Genomic DNA, 26,573 nt, shown 5'->3' with positions numbered 1-26,573 from the left:
AATGGGATAGGGATAGAGAAACGGATACGTGTTTGTCTAACATAGGGATGGGATAACGAGAGCAATAGCAATAGGGATTATCATAGGTATTATTATGGGGATGAAGATTGAAATACGGATATTTTTCTGTTTATAATTACATTTAAGTTTCCGTTTCTGGTTGTTGTTAAAGTTACGACATATGTGCTCCAGACACTTAGGCCCACAAAACAATTATTCCCGACATATTGTCTCCAGTCTAATATGTAATATAGCGAATATTAAATGCAGGAATGAAAAACGTCTTCATGAACCAACACAAATTCATACATAAATTGAGCTCCTAACAGCTAATGCGACTAATTTTAGACTTGTGAGAATGTTTTATCTAAATCAGAGAATAAATTATGCTTAAAAGCGAGGGGAGGTATTTGGGCTAGGGTTAGAGAATTTTTGTCTAGACAATAACCATTTTAACACACGACATTTTTTTTGGGAGTCATAATGACAAAAGCCTATTTGTCGTGAGCCTAAATGACGTTGTCCATTTGTCAATAGCGTTTTGACGGATCGATTATACGTGGCTATTTTGTCGGCGCCATTTTGATAATAAAACATTACATCAGCAATTTCGCATATAAAATGCATAAATTTGAACTTCATTTTGCTGGCATCAATAAAACATTAGTTGTTTTTTTTTTATTTTTAAGTCAAATAAACCGGAATCTGTCTAGTGCTATATGTTTTCCACACCATATTCCATCAGCAACAAAATCAGTGACTTAACATACAAGTAGCAACACAGTCAGTGTCTTAACATACAAGTAGCAACAAGTCAGTGACTTAACATACGTGTATCAACAAAGTAAGTGACTTAACATACAAGTAGCAACACAGTCAGTGTCTTAACATACAAGTAGCAACACAGTCAGTGTCTTAACATACAAGTAGCAACACAGTCAGTGTCTTAACATACGAGTAGCAACACAGTGACACAGTAACTGCTTGTAACATCTACAAGGTTGCAGTGACGGTCCATAGCATCCGGCTTGTCTATTTAGCAATCTTGTTATAATCTACCAAAAATTAAGCCTGTAAGCTGTAAAACTAAATTACCAGCATAGTTAAGATCTAAGAGTAGTGTAAGAAACTTCAGTTCATCTTCCTCCTTTAGAGCAGAGTAAATTGTCTTCAAACACCTCTGACACATGAAGAAATGTAAAGAGTCAAAGTCTCTCATGTTAGAAAACTCTGACAAAACAACAGAAACAAATTCCTTTAAATCATCATAGCTTGGTATCTGTAAAAAAAAAACAATATTTTTTTAAAATGGTTATACTTACATACGTGTAATATATTTTTTCGAATTATTTTTAAATACGTGTAATTCAAGAGATTTGTTAACGAATTAGTTCGATGAATAAGTCGTATATTTGAGTCTAAAAAGGCAAACTGCTCAATTGCAGATATAACAGATCCCATGAAACTGATAATATTCAAAGTCCAAACTCCGATTTCCCTATAATTGGATGCCTGGGAACGAATTTACATATTATATATACTTTATATATATATATATATATATATATATATATATATATATATATATATATATATATATATATATATATATATATATATATATATACATAGATTAGTAGGTTAGGTGGCAGAATTTTAGTATAGGAGCTTATGAGGAAGTATTGAAAAATATAGAAGCATCCTTCTTTGACTTTTAATTTTATAAACCATCCTAAAACCTTATTGTTAAAGTTTCATGCGTTTAACGTGCATCAAAATGAGCGTAATTAAATCCTTTATCGATTAGTATTAGTTTTAACGTATGAAAAAAATGTATACGGACAATAAACTTTAAAAAACCTAAAGCTCATTACAGCCGACAAGTTTAATTTTTAAAATTATTTCCTTTGGTTTAACTTCTGCAGTAGAAACAATACTTCGCTACGCGCTCAAAAAACGACGCGGCTATATAGACAAAGGTTTCTATTTTCGGCAGCCATGCTTGTTTAAATATTAAAAATATAGATTTAATGTGAAAAAGCAGACAATTATCAGCAGTGTTTTAAAGACTGTTACGGGCCAGTTGTAGGTTAGTTTAGAATAGGTTAGAATAGTCTAGAACTAGGGGAGAGTGCCTGTGTGAGTGGAGTTCACCTTACTTTGTAGTTACCCTTGTGTGTTTATGTCTTGTAATCCTAAGGTCGAATGCGGGTATAAAAGGGCGAGTGAACGATTGTGGGGGGCAGTCAGCGGGTTAGTAGCGGTTAGGACGAGGGCTGTTCTGGTACGCTTGAATGCATTGAGAAGAATAAAAGTAGTGAAGTTAAACACGAAGCGTTGTTATTGATTTGAAATGAACCCAGAACGTAACTGGTGGCCAGTATGAATCAAGTAGAAGCATAAACTTGATGCTGTCCTGTCGTTTGCCTGATGCTGTCCTGTCGTTTGCCTGATGCTGTCCTGTCGTTTGCCTGATGCTGTCCTGATGTTTGCCGGTTGCTGTCCTGATGTTTGCCGGTTGCTGTCCTGATGTTTGCTGGTTGCTGTCCTGATGTTTGCTGGTTGCTGTCCTGATGTTTGCCGGTTGCTGTCCTGATGTTTGACGGTTGCTGTCCTGATGTTTGACGGTTGCTGTCCTGATGTTTGCCGGTTGCTGTCCTGATGTTTGCCGGTTGCTGTCCTGATGTTTGCCGGTTGCTGTCCTGATGTTTGCCGGTTGCTGTCCTGATGTTTGCCGGTTGCTGTCATGATGTTTGCCGGTTGCTGTCCTGACGTTTGTCGGTTGCTGTCCTGACGTTTGTCGGTTGCTGTCCTGATGTTTGCCGGTTGCTGTCCTGACGTTTGTTGAATGCTGTGGGGATGCCGTTAGCCCGACGCTATACCTGTATGACAGAGTATGTAACAACATCGAATGTGAGTTGCAAAATTTTGTGATGTAGAATGGTTGAGATATGGGTAGGAGTCATAAACCAGTGTAGCCATAGAGCGCAGGTTGACTCCAATTTTGATGTAGAATGGTTGAGATATGAGTAGGAGTCATAAACCAGTGTAGCCATAGAGCGCACAGGGTAGACTCGATTTGATTTTTTTTAGTGATGTAGAATGGTTGAGATATGAGTAGGAGTCGTAAACCAGTGTAGCCATAGAGCGCAGGGTGACTCCAATTTTGATGTAGAATGGTTGAGATATGAGTAGGAGTCATAAACCAGTGTAGCCATAGAGCGCACAGGGTAGACTCAATTTGATTTTTTTTAGTGATGTAGAATGGTTGAGATATGAGTAGGAGTCGTAAACCAGTGTAGCCATAGAGCGCAGGTTGACTCAAATTTTTGTGATGTAGAATGGTTGAGATATAGGTAGGAGTCGTAAACCAGTGTAGCCATAGAGCGCAGGTTGACTCAAATTTTTTGTGTGATGTAGAATGGTTGAGATATGGGTAGGAGTCGTAAACCAGTGTAGCCATAGAGCGCAGGTTGACTCAAATTTTTGTGATGTAGAGTGGTTGAGATATGGGTAGGAGTCGTGAACCAGTGTAGCCATAGAGCGCAGGTTGACTCAAATTTTTGTGATGTAAAGTGGTTGAGATATGGGTAGGAGTCATAAACCAGTGTAGCCATAGAGCGCAGGTTGACTCAAATTTTTTGTGTGATGTAGAGTGGTTGAGATATAGGTAGGAGTCATAAACCAGTGTAGCCATAGAGCGCAGGTTGACTCAAATTTTTGTGATGTAGAATGGTTGAGATATGGGTAGGAGTCATAAACCAGTGTAGCCAGAGAGCGCACAGGGTAGACTCAACAAATTTGGTGTGGAAAGTTCTTAGATTCGGTACGATGCAATTGGGTGTGTATGATTTTTTCTTTGTTTGTTAGTTACACGGATGATTTGTGCTAGCTCGAAATTGTAGCAGTTCTGTATGTAGTCATTATGTATTTCATTGTATATACAATCTGTCATATACATTCTTCGGAATGTATATTTTTAACTTGTCTACTAGTGTATGTGTATGAAAGGCTTTGTGTTTTTTATTTAGCTAGGATTTGTTAGTCAGTATTTGTAGTTATTACTACAAATACTTAGGTGGGGGGGTAGTGTTACGGGCCAGTTGTAGGTTAGTTTAGAATAGGTTAGAATAGTCTAGAACTAGGGGAGAGTGCCTGTGTGAGTGGAGTTCACCTTACTTTGTAGTTACCCTTGTGTGTTTATGTCTTGTAATCCTAAGGTCGAATGCGGGTATAAAAGGGCGAGTGAACGATTGTGGGGGGCAGTCAGCGGGTTAGTAGCGGTTAGGACGAGGGCTGTTCTGGTACGCTTGAATGCATTGAGAAGAATAAAAGTAGTGAAGTTAAACACGAAGCGTTGTTATTGATTTGAAATGAACCCAGAACGTAACAAAGACCTTAGATGAACTTAAATAATTTTAGTGCATCATTTAAATTAACAATAGCCAAATACAATAATGTTTGATTTAATTGTTTCTTAAGAACTCATTATACAAGAAAGTAAACACTATACCTTTTAGGCCAAAACGTTAACTCACACTGGCCTACTTAGTGAGCGAAATGAATTATTTCAGTCTGCAGGCCAATAGGCTTTCAAAAATACCATACGATTAATTAAGAAAATATTTATTTTAAAAACTAAGCAAACGCATAGGGCCTAACTTAATTAAAATCAATCACATACTACATACTATTATGATTGCATTAACTCATATAAAAATATGTTGCATTGTGTTAAAAGACCAATCCTACCAGATTTACTACTTTCGTGTATTACGCTCTGAAATCACTAATCTGTAAAAAATGTCCGCGCATACACTGAAAGCTAATAGAAAGGACATTTAAACAAAATGATAAATGTGTTTCGTGGTTATACTATTAACCCTTCAATTATGTAAATTTATGATACGTTATACTATCAATTAAAAGTGCTTTGAATTGTGTTTGATTCGGCTTGATCCTCGCTCTCCAGCCCCCCCCCCCTCCCAATTCTAGCCATATCCTAAATCATGTCTGCGAAATGTAATTTTCTTTCATCAAGCAGGTTGTTATGCTACGAGAATAATATAATCTAAAGGACTTCTTTTAATTTTGGAAAGCATACTGGCTTCATAGGAAATGATAAGTTACACCACCCCATCAACACCCCCTCACTAAATGAAATACCCAGCCCCGTATTCCACCCACTCTCCACACCTTCATACACACACAGTTACAGATAGGTGACACATTTTAGTCGCTGCTACATTATTTATTATTTGTTAAAGAATCAGGTTATAGCGCAGAATTTCAACATGTGGACGACAACAATGCCGGTGGGGGTCATACCCATGCCCCCCCCCCCCCCCCCCACAATCCACACGCGTGTACAAAAGTCGAATTTATTTCGGACCTCCCCGCTTCCCCCTGATGTTTTTATAAATGAGAGACCACTAGCGTGAATTTTTTCTAAATCTTTAAACCTAAACTTTATCCCCTACCCGAAGAGAAACATGAAAGAAACTCTGCACAGAAAACTTTTTAAAAATTAGACAAAATTGGCTTTTTAATTCAAAGTATACTCGAGAATCAATGACGTTATATTATTGTGTGTACTTTCCCGCTCTATAAAATTTTCTACCATATGTTCTACGTGACGTCAAGTTTCTGTTTTCGCATATTTATGCATGTTTTTACTCTGCTAGTGTTTTATCTCTATTAAAAGCGTTACCAACAGATATATAGATAGATACACAGACAGACAGAGAAACTATTAGTATAGACGAGATAAATGGCCCTTTGAGGGAGAGATACTGTTACATTTTTTAAATGTTTTAGCTACATTATTTTATCAATATATTTGTGACAAGGTTTTAAAATTTTAAGTTAGATTGGTTGGCATACGGAAAATGTGGAAATGGGAAGAACAAATAATTAATATGATTTGTTGTCCTCAACTTTTCGCAACAATAATTCAGTCACCTTTGCTGCCCTTGTTATGGACCGCTCTCCGACAGCCGCGGAGGGAGCGGACACCCCAGGTTCGTTTGGTATGGCACCGATAGAAGTCGTTGTAATGGAATCCCAAACAACTTGCCGTGAGCTCGTTAATGCTGTCTAGGGGTAAAACACGACAAATCGAAGATACTCACACGACTTAAACTATGAATACCTTTTTAATATATGTACAAGCTATGACACTAGGTAAGTTCAAAATGTACAGACTCTAAGAGAACAATAAATAAACTCAAACTACTCCAACTTACAGTTTGAGAAAATCACAATATATCACAGCTGTGGCTTAGTATATTATACACCAATAAATCATTACTACACACAACTGAATGGCATCATAATTACCACAAAAAAACAAGAAGAGACGTATTGCCTCTACAACAATAGAAATCCAAATAAAGGATCTAACTATCACCGAAGTAATCAAAAAGGTGCAATAATACACCAGAACACAATAGTTGAAATACTACAACTTGTCACATAATACCTTATACAAAGGTAAAACAACATTTCACATAATTACAATACTGCAAAATGGCGTACATAACCACTGGCACAACTCTCCTGGTCCAAAGGTCAATCTGGCTGCCTTTGAACTTGAGAATCCCGAGATTAAATAGCATTCAATAATAGGGGAAATAACTCAAAAGTCTTACGACTATTGGTTGAGGATCTGTCAAGGTTTATCACGGTCGCAAGACCATTGGTTGAGGTTCTGCCAGGGATTAAAAATACAATCACCTGATGTGACAGAGTTCAGTTGACCGATTCGTACCAGTGAACTGACAATTCTCCCAAGGACAAATACATAACTCAGGAGATTAAATATACATACAGCAAAATGACCTAAGTAGGTCACACCCTCAATTTGTATCCACATTACAAATATGTTATATTTTTTAATCAAATAAAAAATGATAATTTACTCTTTTGATAAATTAAACATTGAAGGATAATGTTTTATAGGTGTATAACATAGATTTATATATGCCCAATGTTATGCAAGTAGTAGGTTTGTGTATTTTGTAAGCCCACCAGGAGGCCTATTACAAGTAACACCTCACGTGTTTCAGTGCTAGCCAATGTGTAGTAGATTCTAAGGATTTTTCAAGATGACTGTGTGTGGCTATACACAGACGAGTGTAACAGCTTCAACTTTTCCTAGATTAGCGTGAATTTTTTTCCAGACGCCAGTTTCCCCCCACCGCTCCCCCCCCCCCTCGTACCTGTCTAATTTTTTTTTCTAATACAATGGGTCAATTATTCTCCAATGCAACAACCTTTATCTCTCTCGACACTTCCTCCCCGCCTCCCCCCCCCCCAGGAAGGTTCTATGTTTTAATCTAACTACAGCTTCGACCCTCCAATTGTGTAAATATTGAATCTTACACGTTATCATTTTTAAAGGCAGATTGACTTCAATTAAATTAGGCAAATTAAATTGTCAAGGGATGGGGGCGTGGGGCAGATAAAACTGAGTTCAAGTGTTTGAATGACCACAGCATACAGGAAGGGGGGGGGGGGCGGGCGTATGGAAAAAAATTCACGCTAGTCCTAAGTGGTTTTCATTTATAAAAACAACACGAGGGAAGGTGAAGTCCGAAAAAAAAATTCGACTTTAGCAGACGCCTGTTGATTTGGGGGGGGGGGGGGGGGGGTCGGAGCAGAGAAGTAGCGAAGGGGGGGGGGGAAGGGTGGTACATATGTCCCCGGGCGCCGACCTTAGGGGGGCGCCAAAATGGGTTGGAAAAACAAATGAAAATATTTTAGCTGCATTTTTGTTTTATAAATATAAAAAAATATATGAGGGGGTGCAAATCGAAAGTTTGAGGGGGGGGGGGGGAGTGCAAATCGAAAATTGAAAGGTTGATCCCGAAGGAGGCGCCAAATTGAACGTTTGTCCCCGGGCGCCGGGAAGGGTCGCTACTCCTCTGGGTCGGGGTGAACGAGTTGAACATGAAAAAATTATTTAATCTCTATTTGTATACGATCCTATGAATTTAGTTAAATGCGCTCTAGAAATGTTAAGTATAAACGAAATGTAGGCATATCATTGTGTTTTGTTTGTTTGTTTTTATACCATTCCTTGTTTGGCTTCTTCTCAGTCGGCCTTGTCCGTCCATATTGTGTCCATGTTGAATTTCTACGGGGGAGAAGAAGGGAAGGGATGGGCGGACACACAATCACAAAAATTGTGCTCTAATTTTGCAACGCAATTTGGCAGAGGAAGGGTTGGGGAGGGGGCGGCTAACTTATTGGAAAAAATTCAAACATGGGTAAAAGGTCAAAGGGTGTGGGGCGGGGGCGTACGGTACCCGAGTGGCTCGCGGTGGTTTCATACCCTACCTCCCTCCCCCATCACTTTGTTGAGTAGATGTTACTAACCCACGGGCATAGATCAAGAAATTTTGCCAGACTTTTGTCTCTGAAAATACACAATATTCGTCTGACACGTTCATCAAATGTTTAGTTTAGAGGGAATCATTTTTTTTATTACCTGGTAGAAAAATTAATTTTAAAAGAAATGTTGCACAGTGTTGTGTTTTTTTTTTTGCCGAGGGCCTTTCCTATGTCATCCTTGACTGATCACGTTGGTATTGTTGACGTCTTGCTTCAACGGCAGCCTTGTCGGCTTTTTGGTTTGAACCTTTTCTATGTGATGTAATGATGATACTAATAGTGGGCAGCAAAGTTGACTGTATTATTGTTGCCAAGAGTTGATGACAACAAATCATAATAACTATTTGTTCTATTTTGGGGAGGGGGGATTCAATTCTGGACAACTCAATGGCATGAGGCGGGGGCCGGGAATAGACATATTTAACGATCTGAATGAGTGAATTTAAAAAACAATACGTTTCACCCATGTCCACAACTCCGCCATTATGGACTAATCGGGGGTGGGTTGGGTGGGTGTGGTAAAAAATATTTATTAACGAGATTTAAAAAAATTTGCGGACGTGTAGGGGGTATTTAGTTGTCGCGCTCTCTTTATTGCTAAGCCAGCCACGTCACATGATTTACCCTCCTCCTCATTCGTCTGCGGCTCGCGCAGTTCGCTGCTAAGCCAGCCAGGTCACTTGATTTACCCTCCTCCTCCTTCGCCTTCCACTGCCTTCTTTGCTATATAGTACTGTAATGTATTATGTATAATGTAATTTTTAAAAAAAATTGTGACCGAACGAAAAGATATTTTTTAAAGATTTTATTTAACTCACTTCCTCTGTCTGTCTGTCTAGATCGAAACGCCGGAGAGAAAATTCGGACAGTTCTAATTGACCGATACGATTCACAGTTGGCACATGGGTCAAGACATGAAGACAATGCAATCTGAAACTAAATTTGACTTAATTGGATGCCTAATTAATTTTTTATAAATTAATTAAAATTTGGACCGAATTAGTATGCATGTCTATCGAACCACACCACACGCGTCATCATGTTCAATAGCTGCGCCATCAGGTTCAATAGCTGAGCCATCACGTTCAATAGACGCGCAATGGTTTTTAGTCATGTAACACTATTGTAAATAAAACATGTAAAGTACTGAAAAAAATTCATAAAAACGTTTTAAAAACAAGCTTTTATGTACTAATGCACTACAAAGTAGAAAATAAATTATACACCACTATTTAAATTACTATAAAGAAAAGCTTGGGTCTCTTCTCAAATATTAGTAAAGGTATCCAATAGGCACTAAAGTGACCCACGCTTTTCTTTATAGTAATTTAAATAGTAGTGTATAATTTATTTTCTACTTTTTAGTGCATTAGCACATAAAAGCTTGTTTTTAAAACGTTTTTTATGAAACTTTTTTTGAAAACTTTCTTCGACAATATTGTTTTAAATTATGGCAGGAATCGATTGGTAAATGTTTCAAGTCGCTAAGTGGTCTGGTTGCCGAGATATGGGTAAAAACTGCATTTTTTCGAGGTTTTTTGGCTTTTCCGGGAAATCCAGGAAGGAATTCCGGGAATTTTTTTGGCCCACAATCATCATCGGAACTTGCTAAACATATTTGCTTTAGGAACTAGTCCTCGATATTGCTTCGTTGAGGAGAAGATAAGACTTAAAGCTGCGGACATCCATCCATCCATTCCCATAAATGAGGAGTTAATAATCGCAATTCTCCAGATTGGGAATTGCGCTAAAAATGGTGGAAAAATCATGTTAACTATGACAACGGCAGCCATCTTGAAAAATTAACCCCTTCGTAGGTTTTCCACCATTCATAAAATATTACATTTAAAGCCCAATAAACAATCAATTCATAATCTTCTTCCATATTTTGGGGCACTCATCTAAAAATTTTAAGTGCATATCTTAAAACTATTTTTTTATGATCTTTCAAAATTTGTGTCCCTTCAAAACACTTAACTTTGGGGAATTTTGAGGCATTAAAACTAGTGTTTTGAACGGACACAAATTTTGAAAATTCATTAAAAAAATTAAAATATCACCCCATGATGTTAACCTTTCAAAGTGACCCCACCTAAATTTTGCATATATTGCGATAAACGTCCAAACTATCATCGCTGTTCATCCCACCCCCTTTAACCAAGCATTAATATGACATAACGTGTTACCCCTATGTAAAACAAAATAACCTCCTGATTTATAAATAGGCATTACCATGTGCTCAAACAAATTGTATGGAAACAAGTATCATTGGTACCTACATTATCAAACATACTCTTTTAGATACTACAATATCGATCTATATTTTAAGCGTAAAACTTCAATTTATGTGGGTTCTTTAAACTCATTTAATATATTTTAAAAAACTTTTGATGTTTTATATATACGGAAATAATTTAATACAGTTAAAGACGCACGACTACGAGACTGTCACGCGTCCCCACGCATACTTATCGCATTTATCTAACCTTTATGTAATAGACATATGGAAATAATACAATATAGTAAAGTTTATAATAAATACACACTACTTGATTTTTTCCTCAACCCCCCCCCCCGCATACTTATCGCATTATGTGCACAACTCACCCCTACCCACACCATCACCTACATTTTAAGTACACACATTCTTTCGTCAACTCTGAATGCAATGTTTACAACTTTTTTACAATTCGTTTTTACTTTATGTACTAGACATACGGAAATTTAATACAGTTAATTTTATAAAAAACTAGCCGTCCCGGCCAGGCCCTGCTCTGGCTTTTGTGAAAAACCTTTCTGTTAAAGACCATTACTGTGGTGATGTAATGTGTATGAAAGGTGAATACGTGGAACGGGTCACTGCGGGTGTGTATGTAGCATGTGTGAGACGCGAGGCCGGGTGTGTTGACATGTATGTTGTTGTACGGAGTGAACGAGGGTACAAGGGAAGCGACTGGTCGGGTGACAGTGGCTGTGTTGTGAGCGGGAGAAAGGTGGTGTGTAGGGATGAATGCGGACGGCAGTTGAAGGTTGGGCACGAAAGAAAGCAGGTTGATTTGGTGACTGAAGGATAGAGAAATAAAGGACTGTGATATCTAACTGCAATTGTGTTGTGCATTTCTTGGATATTCATCAACCCTCACACACTTGGTGGAGCTGCGGGGTACCCACAATAGGGGAATAGAACCAACAGATCTCCTGTAAGTGACAACTTATTGAGTTTTTGAATTAGTTGAATTATTGAGGAACCAATGAGTTTGTCAGAGATGTATAGGCTGGGCAAAAGCAACGGATACGAGGGAGAGGAGTTGGACGAGTGGGTGGAGAAAGAATGAATGAGAGTGAAGAAAGGAGGGACAGATGGTGCAGGCGGGAAAGAGAAAAGATGGAGACAGAAGCAAGAATAGAGGTGGAAAGAATGAAGGCGGAAGCAGCGATCGAAAAAGAAAGGCAGGAATTCGAACTGGCACGAATGAAGAATGAAGGTATGAAAAACATAACACACATAGATATGAACCATCAAAGCATCCTATCAAAGTTGCCGAAATTTCAGGAAGATTCGGAAAACATAGATGCGTACATCAGGAGATTCGAGACAGTGGCGAGGACGACAGGCTTGAGCAATACGCAGTGGGGAACTCAACTCCTTGTCTTAATAGGAGGGAAGGCATTGGATGCATGTCAGGGCCTGAGTGAGGATGACATGAAGGACTACAGAATATTAAAGGAAACCCTCCTTGAGTTCTTCTTACATAATGAAGACTCGTATAGGAAAAAATTCCACAACAGACTACCATCCAAAGCTGAGGACTTCAAAAACTACGTGCTGGATCTAAAAACCACGTTTATGAAGTGGCTAGAAACGGCTAGAGTGGAGATGAAAGTTGAGAATATAATTGAATTCATTTTGATAGACAAAGTATTGAATTCAGTAGATAAACAGCTACTAAGTTACATACAGGAAAGAAAGCCCACCACCCTAAAAGACCTTACTGACCACTGCCAAAAGTACATCATTGCACACACGGATAGACCAATAGCTAACAAAGAATCAGAGTATGAATCAATCTTCTACGCGAAGGCGACAGGCGATACAGCGGAGTATGTTGGCCTAGAGGCAGGAAACTACGGATATGACAATCGACGGCCAAGGAGATATGGAACACAAACCAACGGCACAAGATACGTTGGGAGGTGTTTCAACTGCCAACAACCGGGTCACATGATTAGGAACTGTCCGCATAGACATTCAAATGTTGGGGGCAACAACCAGGCTGCGGGTCAGGAATACCTCAGAGACACAAACACTCATGCGGCACACAGTCATTACAGCCAACAACATAGACCGCGGCAGGACGGAAATCATAACAATGGTTACAACGGCCACAACAGTAGCCCAGATAATGAGGGAGTAGAACAAGCACCGTTACTACAGATCGCACCGAAAATACCAACACTAATGGTGAATGTGGGAGCCCATACGGTAGAGGCGGTTAGAGACACGGGTTGCTCTACAATTGCTGTAAAAAGTAGCTACGTCGAACAGCACCAATACACGGGTGAATGGAAAATGGTAGAGGTGTTTGGTGGCACGGTCATACGCCTACCGATAGCACTGATAAACATTAAATCACCGTATGTGACGGGACAAGTACGAGCTTTAGTATTCGAACGGGGATCATTCGACGTAATCATCGGGAATGATATCGAGAGAGAGACCATACCACAAAACTATCATCCTAATGCAGCGGTAAGGTGATATTTGGACTGGTCACATTCTGGGACGGAGCACACAACAAGACGGCGGTGAGACAACACCCGTGTAAGACATTTGTTATACAATATACAGTATGTAGCATGGCGTCTTTCGACAAGTTGTACCGAAGGAGAGAAAAATAGACGTCGTATCCAAAGTTTAAAACAAGTGCCGGTATCCTTTTGTTACGGTTTTTGTCGTATGTATGTATATTGTTAATTGTTATATAAGAGAAATGTAAATGATGATATTCTTACAGAAACTGAAGGTGGATTGTACCCAACAAAAATATGCTACTGGTGGTGCCGAGTCAACGATCGGTTGTCGTTTGTGTGTGATTTTTAAACCTATTTCAAATGTTCTATACAGGGTTACTATGTAGCTATTTTCTGGAATGTAATATGTACATGATGCCATGTTTTTGTACAAGATGTATTTTACAGAGTAGGCTACAAGTCTGATATGGTGCGTCTATGCTGTGTACTACAGACTTACGGAAAGTCTTTGGAGGGACCACTTAACAGTCCCATTGGAACTGTTAACATCGTAGTTATGTATATATACATATTGTGTTGAGTTATTGGTTTTCTTACATTTTTTTGTTAAATTCGCTGATTGCATCAGCTAGGGACAGATGGAGGGTATGTGGTGATGTAATGTGTATGAAAGGTGAATACGTGGAACGGGTCACTGCGGGTGTGTATGTAGCATGTGTGAGACGCGAGGCCGGGTGTGTTGACATGTATGTTGTTGTACGGAGTGAACGAGGGTACAAGGGAAGCGACTGGTCGGGTGACAGTGGCTGTGTTGTGAGCGGGAGAAAGGTGGTGTGTAGGGATGAATGCGGACGGCAGTTGAAGGTTGGGCACGAAAGAAAGCAGGTTGATTTGTGTGTTTAGTAATCATCATAAACCCGGCACTGCCCACCCAAACTACAACCAACCAAAACCAAAACAACGAAACGCAAACATAACGTTAACACAATTACAAATACAAACGAAAACAAAAACCTAACAACAAACCCAACCACAAACACCCATACAATCAGAAAGAAAAAACAAACAAAAAAACAAACAAAAACCTAACAATAAACCCAACCACAACCACAAACACTAATACGAACACAAAGAAAAAAAAACGAAATAGCAAACGAAAACAAACCAAATCCAAACGCAAAACCAACCACAAACACAAATACCAACACAATCCCAAAGAAAAAGACACAAACGGAAACGAAAAAAGAACGAACAAAAACAAACCAAATCAAAACGCAACCACTAACGCAAACCCAACCTAAACACAAAGAAAACACTAACGCGATCATAAACGCAAAGTGCTCACAGTCTAGCCCGGGGCAGAATCGCCTGTTTCAGCTTAATAAACGACTATATTACCCCAACTTATTCATAGTCTTTTGCACTCACTTAAACGAACGTAGGTGCCAAACCAAACCAAATGAACAATTATAATACTCCAAGCTTATCCGTTAAATACCAACAACATTTGCACTTGATCAATCCCCGCTAATTATGTAATTATTTTTTTTTCTCAACACCAAAACAAAGTAATAAAAAGTAAATTCTTTTCCACTAATGCAATGTTTTATAAAGGGAAGTAATTGTGTTTTTCTAATTTATCAAAGGGAAATAAGTGCTAAAGGACTAAATATAAATAATTTTCAGACATAATTGGAATTTTTGTAAAAGATGATATTTTTTTTAAAAATTGTGTTCAATGAACTTGACAATTCAATGACAATTATTACTATCAGTTTGAAAAATGAAAATTATTTCCCAACACTTTCAATAGTAATTTTTGAACTCATAAATTTAGACTATGAGCACGATAAAAATCTAACACTTAAATCCATCGAAGTATGTCGACGACAAACAAACTTATTACACGTTACATACAGAATTGAGCTTTATATATTAGATACACACAAATCTGCGACTTTCCCGAACCCGCACTCACACGCATATTTATCGCATTACGTAATACCCATACATCGACCCCTACACTTACACTCACACCTTTACAGCTTCCACAACAACATCAATTACATCATTGTTTTCACTATTTCCTACATTTACAACCTCACCTGTATCTACACCAACCCTTACACCTAAATCTACAAGTACGTTTACACCTTAATTCGATTTAAAACTTTTCATCATTTTAGATGTTTTCTTAAAAAAAAGTAAATATTTAACCGTTTTAGCCAAGATCGTTTAAAAATTCGATTCGCCCGCTTTTCTCTTACTTTCTCACAATTCCCCACCCCCGTGTAGGGAATATTCGTCATGGTTCGATTGATTGAGTTAATTTTTTGGCCTAAATGGTTTAGTGTTTACTTTCTTGTACAATGAGTTCTTAAGAAACAAGTCAATCAAACTTGACCTTAATTGTAAGCGACAGACATAGGCTCCGCATATATTTACTTGTTTACTTATTTTAGTTCTCTAGCTTTTAAGAAGTTGTAATTTGTATTTTATTATTGTATTTGGCTATAGTTAATTTAAATGATGCACTAAAATTATTTAAGTTCATCTAGGGTCTTTAAAATACCGTATATTTGTATGCTTGTTCACATTAAATCTTTATTTAAAATATTAAACAAGCATGGTCTGCCGAAAAGAGAAACCTTTTGTCTATATAGCCGCGTCGTTTTTTGAGCGAAGTATTGTTTCTACTGCTGAATTTAAACCAAGGGAAATAATTTAAAAAATCAACTTGTCGGCCGTAATGAGTTTTAGGTTTTTTAAAGTTTATTGTCCGTATAATTTTCGTCATACGTTAAAACTAATACCAATCGATAAAGGATTTAATTACGCTCATTTTGATGTACGTTAAACGCATGAAACTTTAACTATAAGGTCTTTAGGATGGTTTAAAAAATTGAAAGTCAAAGAAGCATGCTTCTATACTATTCGATACTTCCTCATAAGCTCCTATACTAAAATTCTGCCACCTAACCTACTAATCTATGTATATATATATATATATATATATATATATATATATATATATATATATATATATATATATATATATATATATATATATATATATATCTTGAACAGTCTAAATAGCTACCCTGAGAGTTCTTGTCGAAACTTATTATGAACAATGTGTTTTACACCAGCTCTTATTGTGTGACATATCACGGTAAAACTACTATTTTACCGTAATGTGTGCTCTCCCAACCTCTTCGACGCAGTATTCCAGTACTCACCGCTGTGACCTCTGACCTGTACGTTAGACTGTCCAGTTGGATTAAATTTACTAAGTGACTGATCTTTGAGTTTGAAAGGCTCTCAGCACGAGTAAGTCAGACAAAAAATAAAAGTTTTGTGCACAATCATTCTCTCTTTCTTACTAGCTCTGAGCTTTACGCTTACATAATATGGTATATTATAATCTTAGAAAAACTAGCAGTTTTAAACCAAAGCCCAGCATTCCACACGACACCAAATCGCCTCGCCCACCGTACAAACAAGTCATTAAGTTTATCTCATATATAGTTTAAACTTGTAGGTAACCGTTATGTTTTGGTTGCGTATTTAAGGACATTTGGTGGACGCTGTTTTAAAAATATAGTTTCACAAAAAAAATGTGAACATTGTAAAGTCACAATATAAAGGACTATTATAGTTTATCATAAAGTGAAATCAAATGAGAAATAAAAATGAGAAGACAAACATGATATGCACTTTACTGTCAATATCCTAAATTAGATTTAGTTGCCCTTCAGAAGGCAATATGCACTAGTAATACATAAAATATAATAGTTAATGTAATATTAGACCTACACAGAATATAATATGGGTTGTACTACAGTGTCCTCCAAGTCTATATTATACTTACAGTCTGTAATACAATGGTAACTCTGTTTTAATGTTATTCCACCAACCACGGTAGAATTAAAATATATGAAAAAAATAGAAATTTACAAACTTGTCCTTTCGCGGCGTTTTAAGGATAAAAATGTCACTTGTTTTCAACAAAAAAAAATTGCTCATTAAAATTTCTATTTCTTATTTCAGTTCCTATACCTTTTATCTATCTAACCCAAACATTTAGAACTTCTACAGCCCACGGATATCCATTTATTGTGATGTGAAACAGGGTACCCACCCCCCTTCCCCGACAAATTTTCACACTACAACGCGGACAGCGGCTATCTTCTCTCTATCACTATCACTACCACCCTACCCCACCCCCACATGGTCTGCTGAGCTGTGGTCACATTAATGTTTACAAACAGTACAGCCAGGTTTAGTGACGGCTATTAGGGGCAGATAATTAAGTTTAAACCGACTTTAAACTTACAGGAGGTAACTAAGAGGAGGCTGCTTTCACGGGGGGGGGGGGGAGGGGGGGTGTAGGGTCGGGGTTAGGGGAAAGGAGGGGGGTTAGTGTTTTAAAGCAAATATTTTCAGTGGCAGCATTGGTACTGTCGAATTCACAAATTATGAATTACTGAAAGTAGAAAATAAATCAACTAAATAGCGGCGTATGATACGCCGCGGGTCGGCTCGTTCAAAATAATTCACGATAGGTTGCAACTAACCACGTGTGCTTGGCAGCCATTTTGTTTCTAGATAAACAAAACAATCGCCTGTCTTCGTTAATTTACTTTATTTGCATATACTGTTCTATATGTTGATTTAAAATTATACAAGAACATTTAGGTTAATTATTAAAACTTTGCCAAGAAGTGTACTGTTGATTGTTATTGGGACACTATTAAACATTGTTTGGTACACTTTATACTAAGCTGAAACACTGCGTCATGGACATGTCTGTCAGTTTGAATAATGTAGTAAGTCCGTCCCCTTCATCCCCCTCATCCCCTTCTCACTATTCAACCAACGACCCGTTTTTAATCGTGTTTACATCGGACTGTAATCGGTACATGTGTTAATGTATATGTCCTTCGGTCCGTGTAGGGTTTGCTAGCAACTAATGTAAATACTAGATGGGAAATCTGATAAGCATTCATTGCACGGAAATATAGTGCTTGAAAAAACATACGCAATCTATGTCTCATTGTATCTTCAAGGATTGGGGGGCGTGTCTAGCCTCAAGCGCTGTATCCGATAGGCTATTATTATAGGCTATTATCAAAAGGCAATAAATTTGTGTAAGCTACAATTTATGTATGGATAGACATTGTATTGAAGTGAGAAGACCGGCTAACAAACAAAACTTCATCTGGTTTGATAATAGCTGTTCTCAGAATAACACTCGATTGATGGGACGTGAAATACTTAATAGTTATTAATTCATAACCTTTAGTATACACATTTTCTGCTTACATAGAAAAATCTATCTAAATCTTACAAAACAAATAATGCTTAATTTATAAGTCAAATAGTTCTTCCACACATAACAAGACATTTTATTCTGTTTTCTATAAGAGCAAACGCATTGTGCCTCTTTCCTCCGTTCTTTTCACGTTTTCTAAACTATGCGTTTTTACTCAAAATTCAACATTCAAATCGTTAAGGCTTTGTAACCCTTTGTCAAACAAGACTGAAACATTCCACGTCCATTCAGTATACCTTCTACAAAACTAAGTTTTTACATTTAGTTCACTACAATACTTTAGGCAATATTGATATTTATGTAGCACCACCCACTAATTTTAGTACATAATTGTACGTAAAAATTTGTATTAAAAATCGAGTACGATCTATCGCAATGAATAAAAGTAGAAATGTATAGTTTGATTCAGAAATCTAAATCTTTCAACATCTTTTTTAAAATTTTTACGGAAACAAAGTTATAGATGTTTTAAAAGGTGTTAGTTTCACACCTTTTCGTGATTTCCATGGCAACCTGAACTGTTATTGGCGGCTATATATTATTTTTTTGTGTTAAATATGTTTTTAATCCGTGATGTCTATCCTTAAGAGAAAAAAAAATAGTATGCAGATTATTTAAAAAGACGCATAATTAATTTTGAGTAGAAAAAAGTAGTTATCAAAGTCTTATAAAGACTAGCCAAGACCCGACTTGCCTTAAAGGCAAAAAAATACTTTCACTCTGAATCCAAACACGCAATCTAAATATCAGTACACCTGATATCTAAGTCTCAATTTAAAGTTTTCCCATACAACAATTTAGTTGTAAAATGGCGCATTGACACCCATGAATCTAACAACAAATCCACTATTTAACATGCCATAATACCATCGTTTTTTTTTAAAGCTATATTTCAACATGAATTTTGTGTTTATGAGTTATATATAGAATAAAAACTACATACCTGTTCATTGTGAGCGAGAACAACAATCTTTACATAACAATCGATGGACCTGTTTTTTTTAAACATATATATAGACATGATAAATGCAATATAATTATACCGGCTACTTATATGTTTCTGTGTTTGTTTCCTTTTTTTAATCAATATGCTGAAAACTATTTTGGGTACTTGATTGGCATTATGTGATAACAGGGATGTAGTAATGTATATAAATAGATAAAAGATACGTTTAACATATCTTTGCAAAGTTTGATGTCGACAGTGGAGTAAAATCAAGCTTGAACTTTTTGTTGGACAATAGATAGTTAGTTAATGATCAGATGGTGATATAGTGATATTGTTAAGGACGATGTCCTGTTCTCAGATTGAATACGGTTGCTTGTCAGGATGAACGGGTTGATCTCGTGGTATTTGTGAATTTATACATTTATAGTAGACCCAATTGACAGTAGGATTAAATGTTTACTTGTCTGTGTGTACCTTATTTGTGAGAAAATATAAACATATTTTTAATTCTCTCTTTAGAGAGTAGTAAAATTTTTGTAGGGCTATTGACGTATATGAGGCGATATATTTCATTTGTAAATTTAGTTATTTTACATATATTATTTTTTTCAGACTTTACTTAATAGTAAATTATAATTTAAATGTAGCTAACTTTAAACAATATAAATTACTTACTTTTTAAAATTGTAAAATTCTGTATTGTATTGTTCACTGAAGCTTGAGTCCATCATTACTTTTTTGGTGTTATTTTGTACATCTTGTTTTAATGCTAGGTATTTGATACGATACATGACTTATTAATATATTTCTATTTAGAATACACATTTAAATTTTGAAATTATAATCTCCACATTTAAGTACCAAACTATACTTTTAGCTAGATGATAATTAGCAAATCATTCGAAAAAACATTGTATTTTCTCTTTTATCTGTCTAAAATGATCCTAACCTTGTCCAATAATTTATATATGCAATCGTTTTACATTCGACATAGCCGTTAACACTCCAAGGTGTAACCTTGGTTGTATTTGATCAAAGATCGGGCACCGACAACATCTTACATATAGGACGGACTGTTCCATGTGTTTATGCTTTACATCAAAACAAAACACAGGAAACATACACAGCACTCTTACAGGAACCAAATTTCTATTACGATTGACTTAGAAATGGCTGTGATAAAAAGTGTTGGAAGGGTATTTTCAGAGTGTGAGGTAAAAGGTAGCTTTTACCCACCTTAGTTAAAACATAAGTATAATTCAGGACTCTGGCCTTCAGCAACGTTTACAAGTTGATAGTGAATTTGCTCTAACTCTCAGAATGCTTCCTGCGTTGGCTTTTGTTCCCATTGAACACATTAGTTATGCCTTTGATAAATTATCGGAAATTTAACCCCCTAGAAGCAATACCAATTGCGGACTATTTCGAGGGCTACTATAATGGCGAAACCAAAACATCTAGGTCGGAGACAACGTATGTTCCACTTGATATGTGGAACATGACACTCATGCAAAAGACCATATGCCAAAAACAAACAACTCAGTTGAGGGCTGGCACAGAAGCTTCCAGTCGAATATGCCACCCAAATATTTTGAAATTCATTAACTTTATTATAAAAGAATAATTGCACAAAGAGGTTTACTGTACACCGATTAGTTCAGGTCACTGTATACAAAAATAGGAAAAAAAAATATAATGATAGCAGCTCTCGAATTTAAACTGCTGTTAAAAATTTCAATGAGCCCAACATTATAGAGTATTTGCGAGGCATCGCTTACAATCTCTCTTTTTATGTATAATAAAACACTTTTTTCTAATGTTTGTTTTGTTTTTAATTATTAATTTTGGTTCTCACCATCTTTGTTTTTTTTCATATATATACCTCAATTGGGTGGGGGGTTGTCCAGGGGGGTTATATCGCGGAGGTTTTTTGTCCAGGGGGGTTCATGTCGCGGGGGTTTATGTCCAGGGGGTTTATGTCGGAGTGGGGGGGGGGGGGGGTTGTCTAGGGGGTTTTTGTCCAGGGGGTTATGACCGGACACCGAGAATTGGGACATGCACAAGGAGAACTGGGACAGTCATGTAATTTAGTAAAGCAATACATGGATAATAGTTTCAATAAATAAAATGTAGGATAAATACTTGACTGTAAAAATGAAACTATTTCATTAAAATGACAGTAACGGTACATCTTGTCTCACTTATCACCAAAGCTAGTTTGTGGCATAGTATTTGTTATAAATCTTAGTTGTTAATAAGCACAAAACGTACACAAATAATTCAATTACATAATAAAATGATTAAAGAACGTACTTTAATAAAACGATAGGAAAGATAACATAAATTTTCACCGTGTTTAAAGGATTACGAAGATACAAAATAATGTTTTTAGGCACTTCTCTGTGCAGTTCAAACTAACAATTAGCTGGAGCTTAAAATAAGTTATTAAAAGAGATTCGTCTTTAATTTCATGTTTAATGCGGATACATCAACATTTTGCTGCACAATTTCCGAAATTATGAATAGTCCCACTTCTCCATGGTCCCACTACTCTACCTCATATATCCACTAGCTCATACCCGTGCTTCGCTACGGTATGATACTCCGGAATAAAAGTTTTGAATGATAGAAGCTAACCGTACTTTATATAAGACAACTGCACGTTTGAAATTCTTGTGAAATAGACATTTATTTCTCAATAGTAGGTATTAAAAAGCAGGGGACATTTTAGAGAAAGCACAACAACACACACAATACCATAACCCCCAAACCAAACCCAACACCATCAACCCACTTCCACCACATTTCCACCTCCGGTTTCGATTATAAAGTGATGTAGAGGCGATATATCTTTAAATATCCGGGTAAAGGGAATCCTAAATGCATTAAACACTATAGAGATTACAACTTTGATTCAATAATACGGTATTGTTTACAGATTTGCATCAAACTGTTAAATGCTCATATAGATATAACCGAAAACTTTACGATGCTGAGCATGTTCGTGTGCAATTTGGTCTACGTTGTGTATGTGTGTGATGTATGTAGGTGGTGGACTGAGGGTTTCAATGTCTATGTAGTAGAGTAAAAGTAAAGTTCATTTTAATAACTGACGTTCTTTGGGGCAAGTAAAGGAATACCTAACACACAATAGGGAAATTCATGGCAGCTAGGCATAGTGCTAAAGACACTATCTCTTCAAATACTGAAGCGATATATTTAGTTGAAGTGCACTTCCTTGTCAGGTTTGCAAGAGAACTTTATTTTACTATATATATATATATATATATATATATATATATATATATATATATATATATATATATATATATATATATGTATGTATATATATATATATATATATATATATATATATATATATATATATATATATATATATATATATATATATATATGTGTGTGTGTGTGTGTATATATATATATATATGTTACGGTCAAAGCTCGAAGTCGGCCAAAGTGCGCATTGGCCGGCCTATGCACGCATTGGCCAATATCGCTCTTATTGACCGGCCAAAGTCCGAAACTTTACTTAATTTCGGCGTTTGGTCGGTTAATCCACTGACTAGCTATGGTGGACCGGCCAGTCAGAATTAGAAGATCATGAGCAGATTTTGTTTTTTTTTAAACCGTAAGGATCATGAAATTAAGACTTTATTGATTATTCATTAAAGTAAATGACAGAAAAAATCAAAATTTTGATTCTACTATAGTCTCAATCAATTAATATTATCACTTGTTACAACAAGTTGAACTTTTATGGCATTTAGAATTACATAGTAGCTTGTTATTTTTACACTTGCAGCGCTGTGTTGTGCACTTGGTTGTGCAATTGCAGCGAGTGTAGCCTTGACCGCCGGTCAATGATTGTGAAGATGAGATTGTTCGTAGTGATTACTCCTCAGTGCCAACTGACGACAATAAGAGCAGTTTTTTGTCAAGAATTGAAAACTCACTTCTAGCATACAGTTGTTTTAGAACACCATGCTCTGTCCTAACTTGTAGAAAGCGTCCTCGAAAATCATGACAACTGCAATGACGCTACGGGGATCACCGAGACCTAATTCAAAATCTGGTATACGGATGCGTACATTTTCAACCACTTCAGCTTGTTTAAGTTTTGTATTTGATGTTTTAAGCATCTTAGCACCTTGAGTTTGCTAGCTAGTATGAGCTGCTGACCTGTTGTGACACAATCTGCAGGTAATATTTTCTCTGTACCATCTGTCTGCTTCATTGGGTATTCCGCAAATAACACGGACATCGTTGCCACAGGATCCACAATTATGGGCTGCACTACAATGTTTTTCATGGAGGAGGCTGTCACATACAGTTGTAGCCCGAATATGGAAACTAACATGGATTGAATTTTTTTCTTTTGACAGCCATCTCCTATGTCTGTCTCATGGTTTGACGGCCCAATAGAATGATAAACATGAGCTAAACGATTTGTTACTCACAATGGAACCGCACACAGAATAATGAAAACGCGATCACAACTTAGTCTAGATAGAACATTGGCCAGGTCATCCCGGCCAGTGCGCGCATTGGCCGGCCAATGTACGAAATGCGCTCTTAGTGCTAAGTTCCTTGGGCTTTGGCCAAGAGAGCCGGCCAATGCGCACATTGGCCGGCCAATGTGGGCTTTGGCCGCAATTCGGGCTTTGACCGTAACATATATATATATATATATATATATATATATATATATATATATATATATATATATATATATATATATATATATATATATATTGATGCATAGTTATATATATATATATATATATATATATATAGGCCTATATATATATATATATATATATATATATATATATATATATATGAAGGAATATGTTTCATCATATGTGAGAAACATGCGTTATGCTTCTCTTCTTGAAAATATATAGACGTTTTAAAAATACATCAAATGTACCGCTTACCTTGTAAAATCAAATTACAAAATCGTTTTAACTGGAATTTAAAATTCAGTTCACTACAATTTTCCTCTACAAAAAAAGATATTTTTTCCATTGTAATATAGCATTTGTTTTCAAAAGCTTCAAATAGTATATCTAATAAATAAATATCGTGGCTTTTTCTAAGATAATTGTTGTTAGCCGTAATATTATTCCTTTTAAATGCTATTGGACTTAAACCACTTGATTTTTCATTTACTTGCATTTGAAGAACTTCTTTAAGCAATAATTGTACCACGTTATTATTACCAAGGCCTGATGCAAGCTTTAAAGAATCATATCCATCTTTCTGCACTGTTATAAAATTAGCACAGTTGTTGATAAGCAACTCTACTACTTTTTCATGTCCATTGACTGATGCACTCATTAAAGCATCCCATCCATTTTTATACACTCTTTTAAAATCAGCACCGCAGTTGATAAGCAATTCTACTACTTTTTCATGTCCATCGAATGAGGCAAGCAATAAAGCATCCCATCCATTTTTATCCACTCTTTTAAAATCAGCACCGTTGTTGATAAGCAGTTCCACTACCTTTTCATGTCCATCTCTTGATGCTCGCATTAAAGCATCCCATCCATCTTTATCCACTCTTTTAAAATCAGCACCGCTGTTGATAAGCAACTCTACTACTTTTTCATGTCCATTGATTGATGCAAGCCTTAAAGCATCCCATCCATCTTTATCCATTGTTTTAAAATCAGCACCGCTGTTTATAAGCAACTCTACTACTTTTTCATGTCCATTGATTGATGCAAGCCTTAAAGCATCCCATCCATCTTTATCCATTGTTTTAAAATCAGCACCGCTGTTTATAAGCAACTCTACTACTTTTTCATGTCCATTTCTTGATGCATGCCTTAAAGCATCCCATCCATCTTTATTCACTCTTTTAAAATCAGCACCGCTGTTGATAAGCAACTCTACTACTTTTTCATGTCCATTGATTGATGCAAGCCTTAAAGCATCCCATCCATCTTTATCCATTGTTTTAAAATCAGCACCGCTGTTTATAAGCAACTCTACTACTTTTTCATGTCCATTGATTGATGCAAGCCTTAAAGCATCCCATCCATCTTTATCCATTGTTTTAAAATCAGCACCGCTGTTTATAAGCAACTCTACTACTTTTTCATGTCCATTTCTTGATGCATGCCTTAAAGCATCCCATCCATCTTTATTCACTCTTTTAAAATCAGCACCGCTGTTGATAAGCAACTCTACTACTTTTTCATGTCCATTGATTGATGCAAGCCTTAAAGCATCCCATCCATCTTTATCCACTCTATTAAAATCAGCACCGTTGTTGATAAGCAACTCTACTACTTTTTCATGTCCATCTCTTGATGCAAGCCTTAAAGCATCCCATCCATCTTTATCCACTCTTTTAAAATCAACACCGCTGTTTATAAGCAAATCTACTACTTTTTCATGTCCATTTCTTGATGCATGCCTTAAAGCATCCCATCCATCTTTATTCACTCTTTTAAAATCAGCACCGCTGTTGATAAGCAACTCTACTACTTTTTCGTGTCCATCGCTCGATGCATTCATTAAAGCATCACATCCATCTTTATCCACTCTTTTAAAATCAGCACCGCTGTTGATAAGCAACTCTACTACTTTTTCATGTCCATTGATAGATGCAAGCCTTAAAGCATCCCATCCATCTTTATCCACTCTTTTAAAATCAGCACCGCTGTTGATAAGCAACTCTACTACTTTTTCGTGTCCATCGCTCGATGCATTCATTAAAGCATCACATCCATCTTTGTCCACTCTTTTAAAATCAGCACCGCTGTTGATAAGCAACTCTACTACTTTTTCATGTCCATCGCTTGATGCATTCATTAAAGCATCCCATCCTTCTTTATCCACTCTTTTAAAATCAGCACCGCTATTGATAAGCAACTCTACTACTTTTTCATGTCCATTGATAGATGCAAGCATTAAAGCATTACATCCATCTTCATCCACTCTTTTAAAATCAGCACCGCTGTTGATAAACAACTCTACTACTTTTTCATGTCCTTTGAATGATGCATTCATTAAAGCATCCCATCCATTTTTATCCACTGTTTTAAATTTAGCACCGCTGTTGATAAGCAACTCTACTACTTTTTCTTGTCCATAGAATGAGGCAAGCAT

General features: G+C 36.6%; 2 protein-coding genes across 3 annotated transcripts in view; one reads left to right on the top strand and one right to left on the bottom strand.

Annotated features, from left to right (window-relative positions):
• Positions 1-26,573, bottom strand: part of LOC131958613 (uncharacterized) — a 265,579-nt gene that overhangs the window by 8,844 nt on the left and 230,162 nt on the right. Inside the window, exons 1-3 of one of the 2 annotated variants that reach the window (XM_059323740.1) lie at positions 20,106-20,203; positions 19,425-19,473; positions 1,096-1,279 (exon numbers count right to left, since the gene is read on the bottom strand). The exons of the other annotated variant lie outside the window; for it this stretch is intronic. Coding sequence (XP_059179723.1) covers positions 1,096-1,279; positions 19,425-19,473; positions 20,106-20,161 — 289 coding nt within the window. The 5' untranslated portion in view covers positions 20,162-20,203. Of the gene's footprint in view, positions 1-1,095; positions 1,280-19,424; positions 19,474-20,105; positions 20,204-26,573 lie in introns of those variants that run through there. 2 annotated transcript variants of the gene reach the window in all.
• LOC131958614 (uncharacterized) lies at positions 11,694-13,313 on the top strand. Its single transcript, XM_059323741.1, has one exon. The coding sequence runs from the start codon at positions 11,726-11,728 to the stop codon at positions 13,151-13,153; it is 1,428 nt and encodes a 475-aa protein (XP_059179724.1). The 5' UTR covers positions 11,694-11,725; the 3' UTR covers positions 13,154-13,313.

The sequence above is a fragment of the Physella acuta genome, unplaced genomic scaffold, assembly GCF_028476545.2.
Source record: "Physella acuta isolate Inbredline_101_S28 unplaced genomic scaffold, ASM2847654v3 ptg001345l, whole genome shotgun sequence".
Classification (NCBI taxonomy): Eukaryota; Metazoa; Mollusca; class Gastropoda; family Physidae; genus Physella; species Physella acuta.
The sequence above is the reverse complement of the archived record's forward strand: the minus strand, read 5'-3'. Positions and strand labels throughout refer to the sequence as shown.

What these genes read in the sequence shown, in the direction of transcription:
- LOC131958614 (XM_059323741.1), top strand. Translation starts at nt 11,726, where the DNA reads ATGAATGAGAGTGAAGAAAGGAGGGACAGATGGTGCAGGCGGGAAAGA.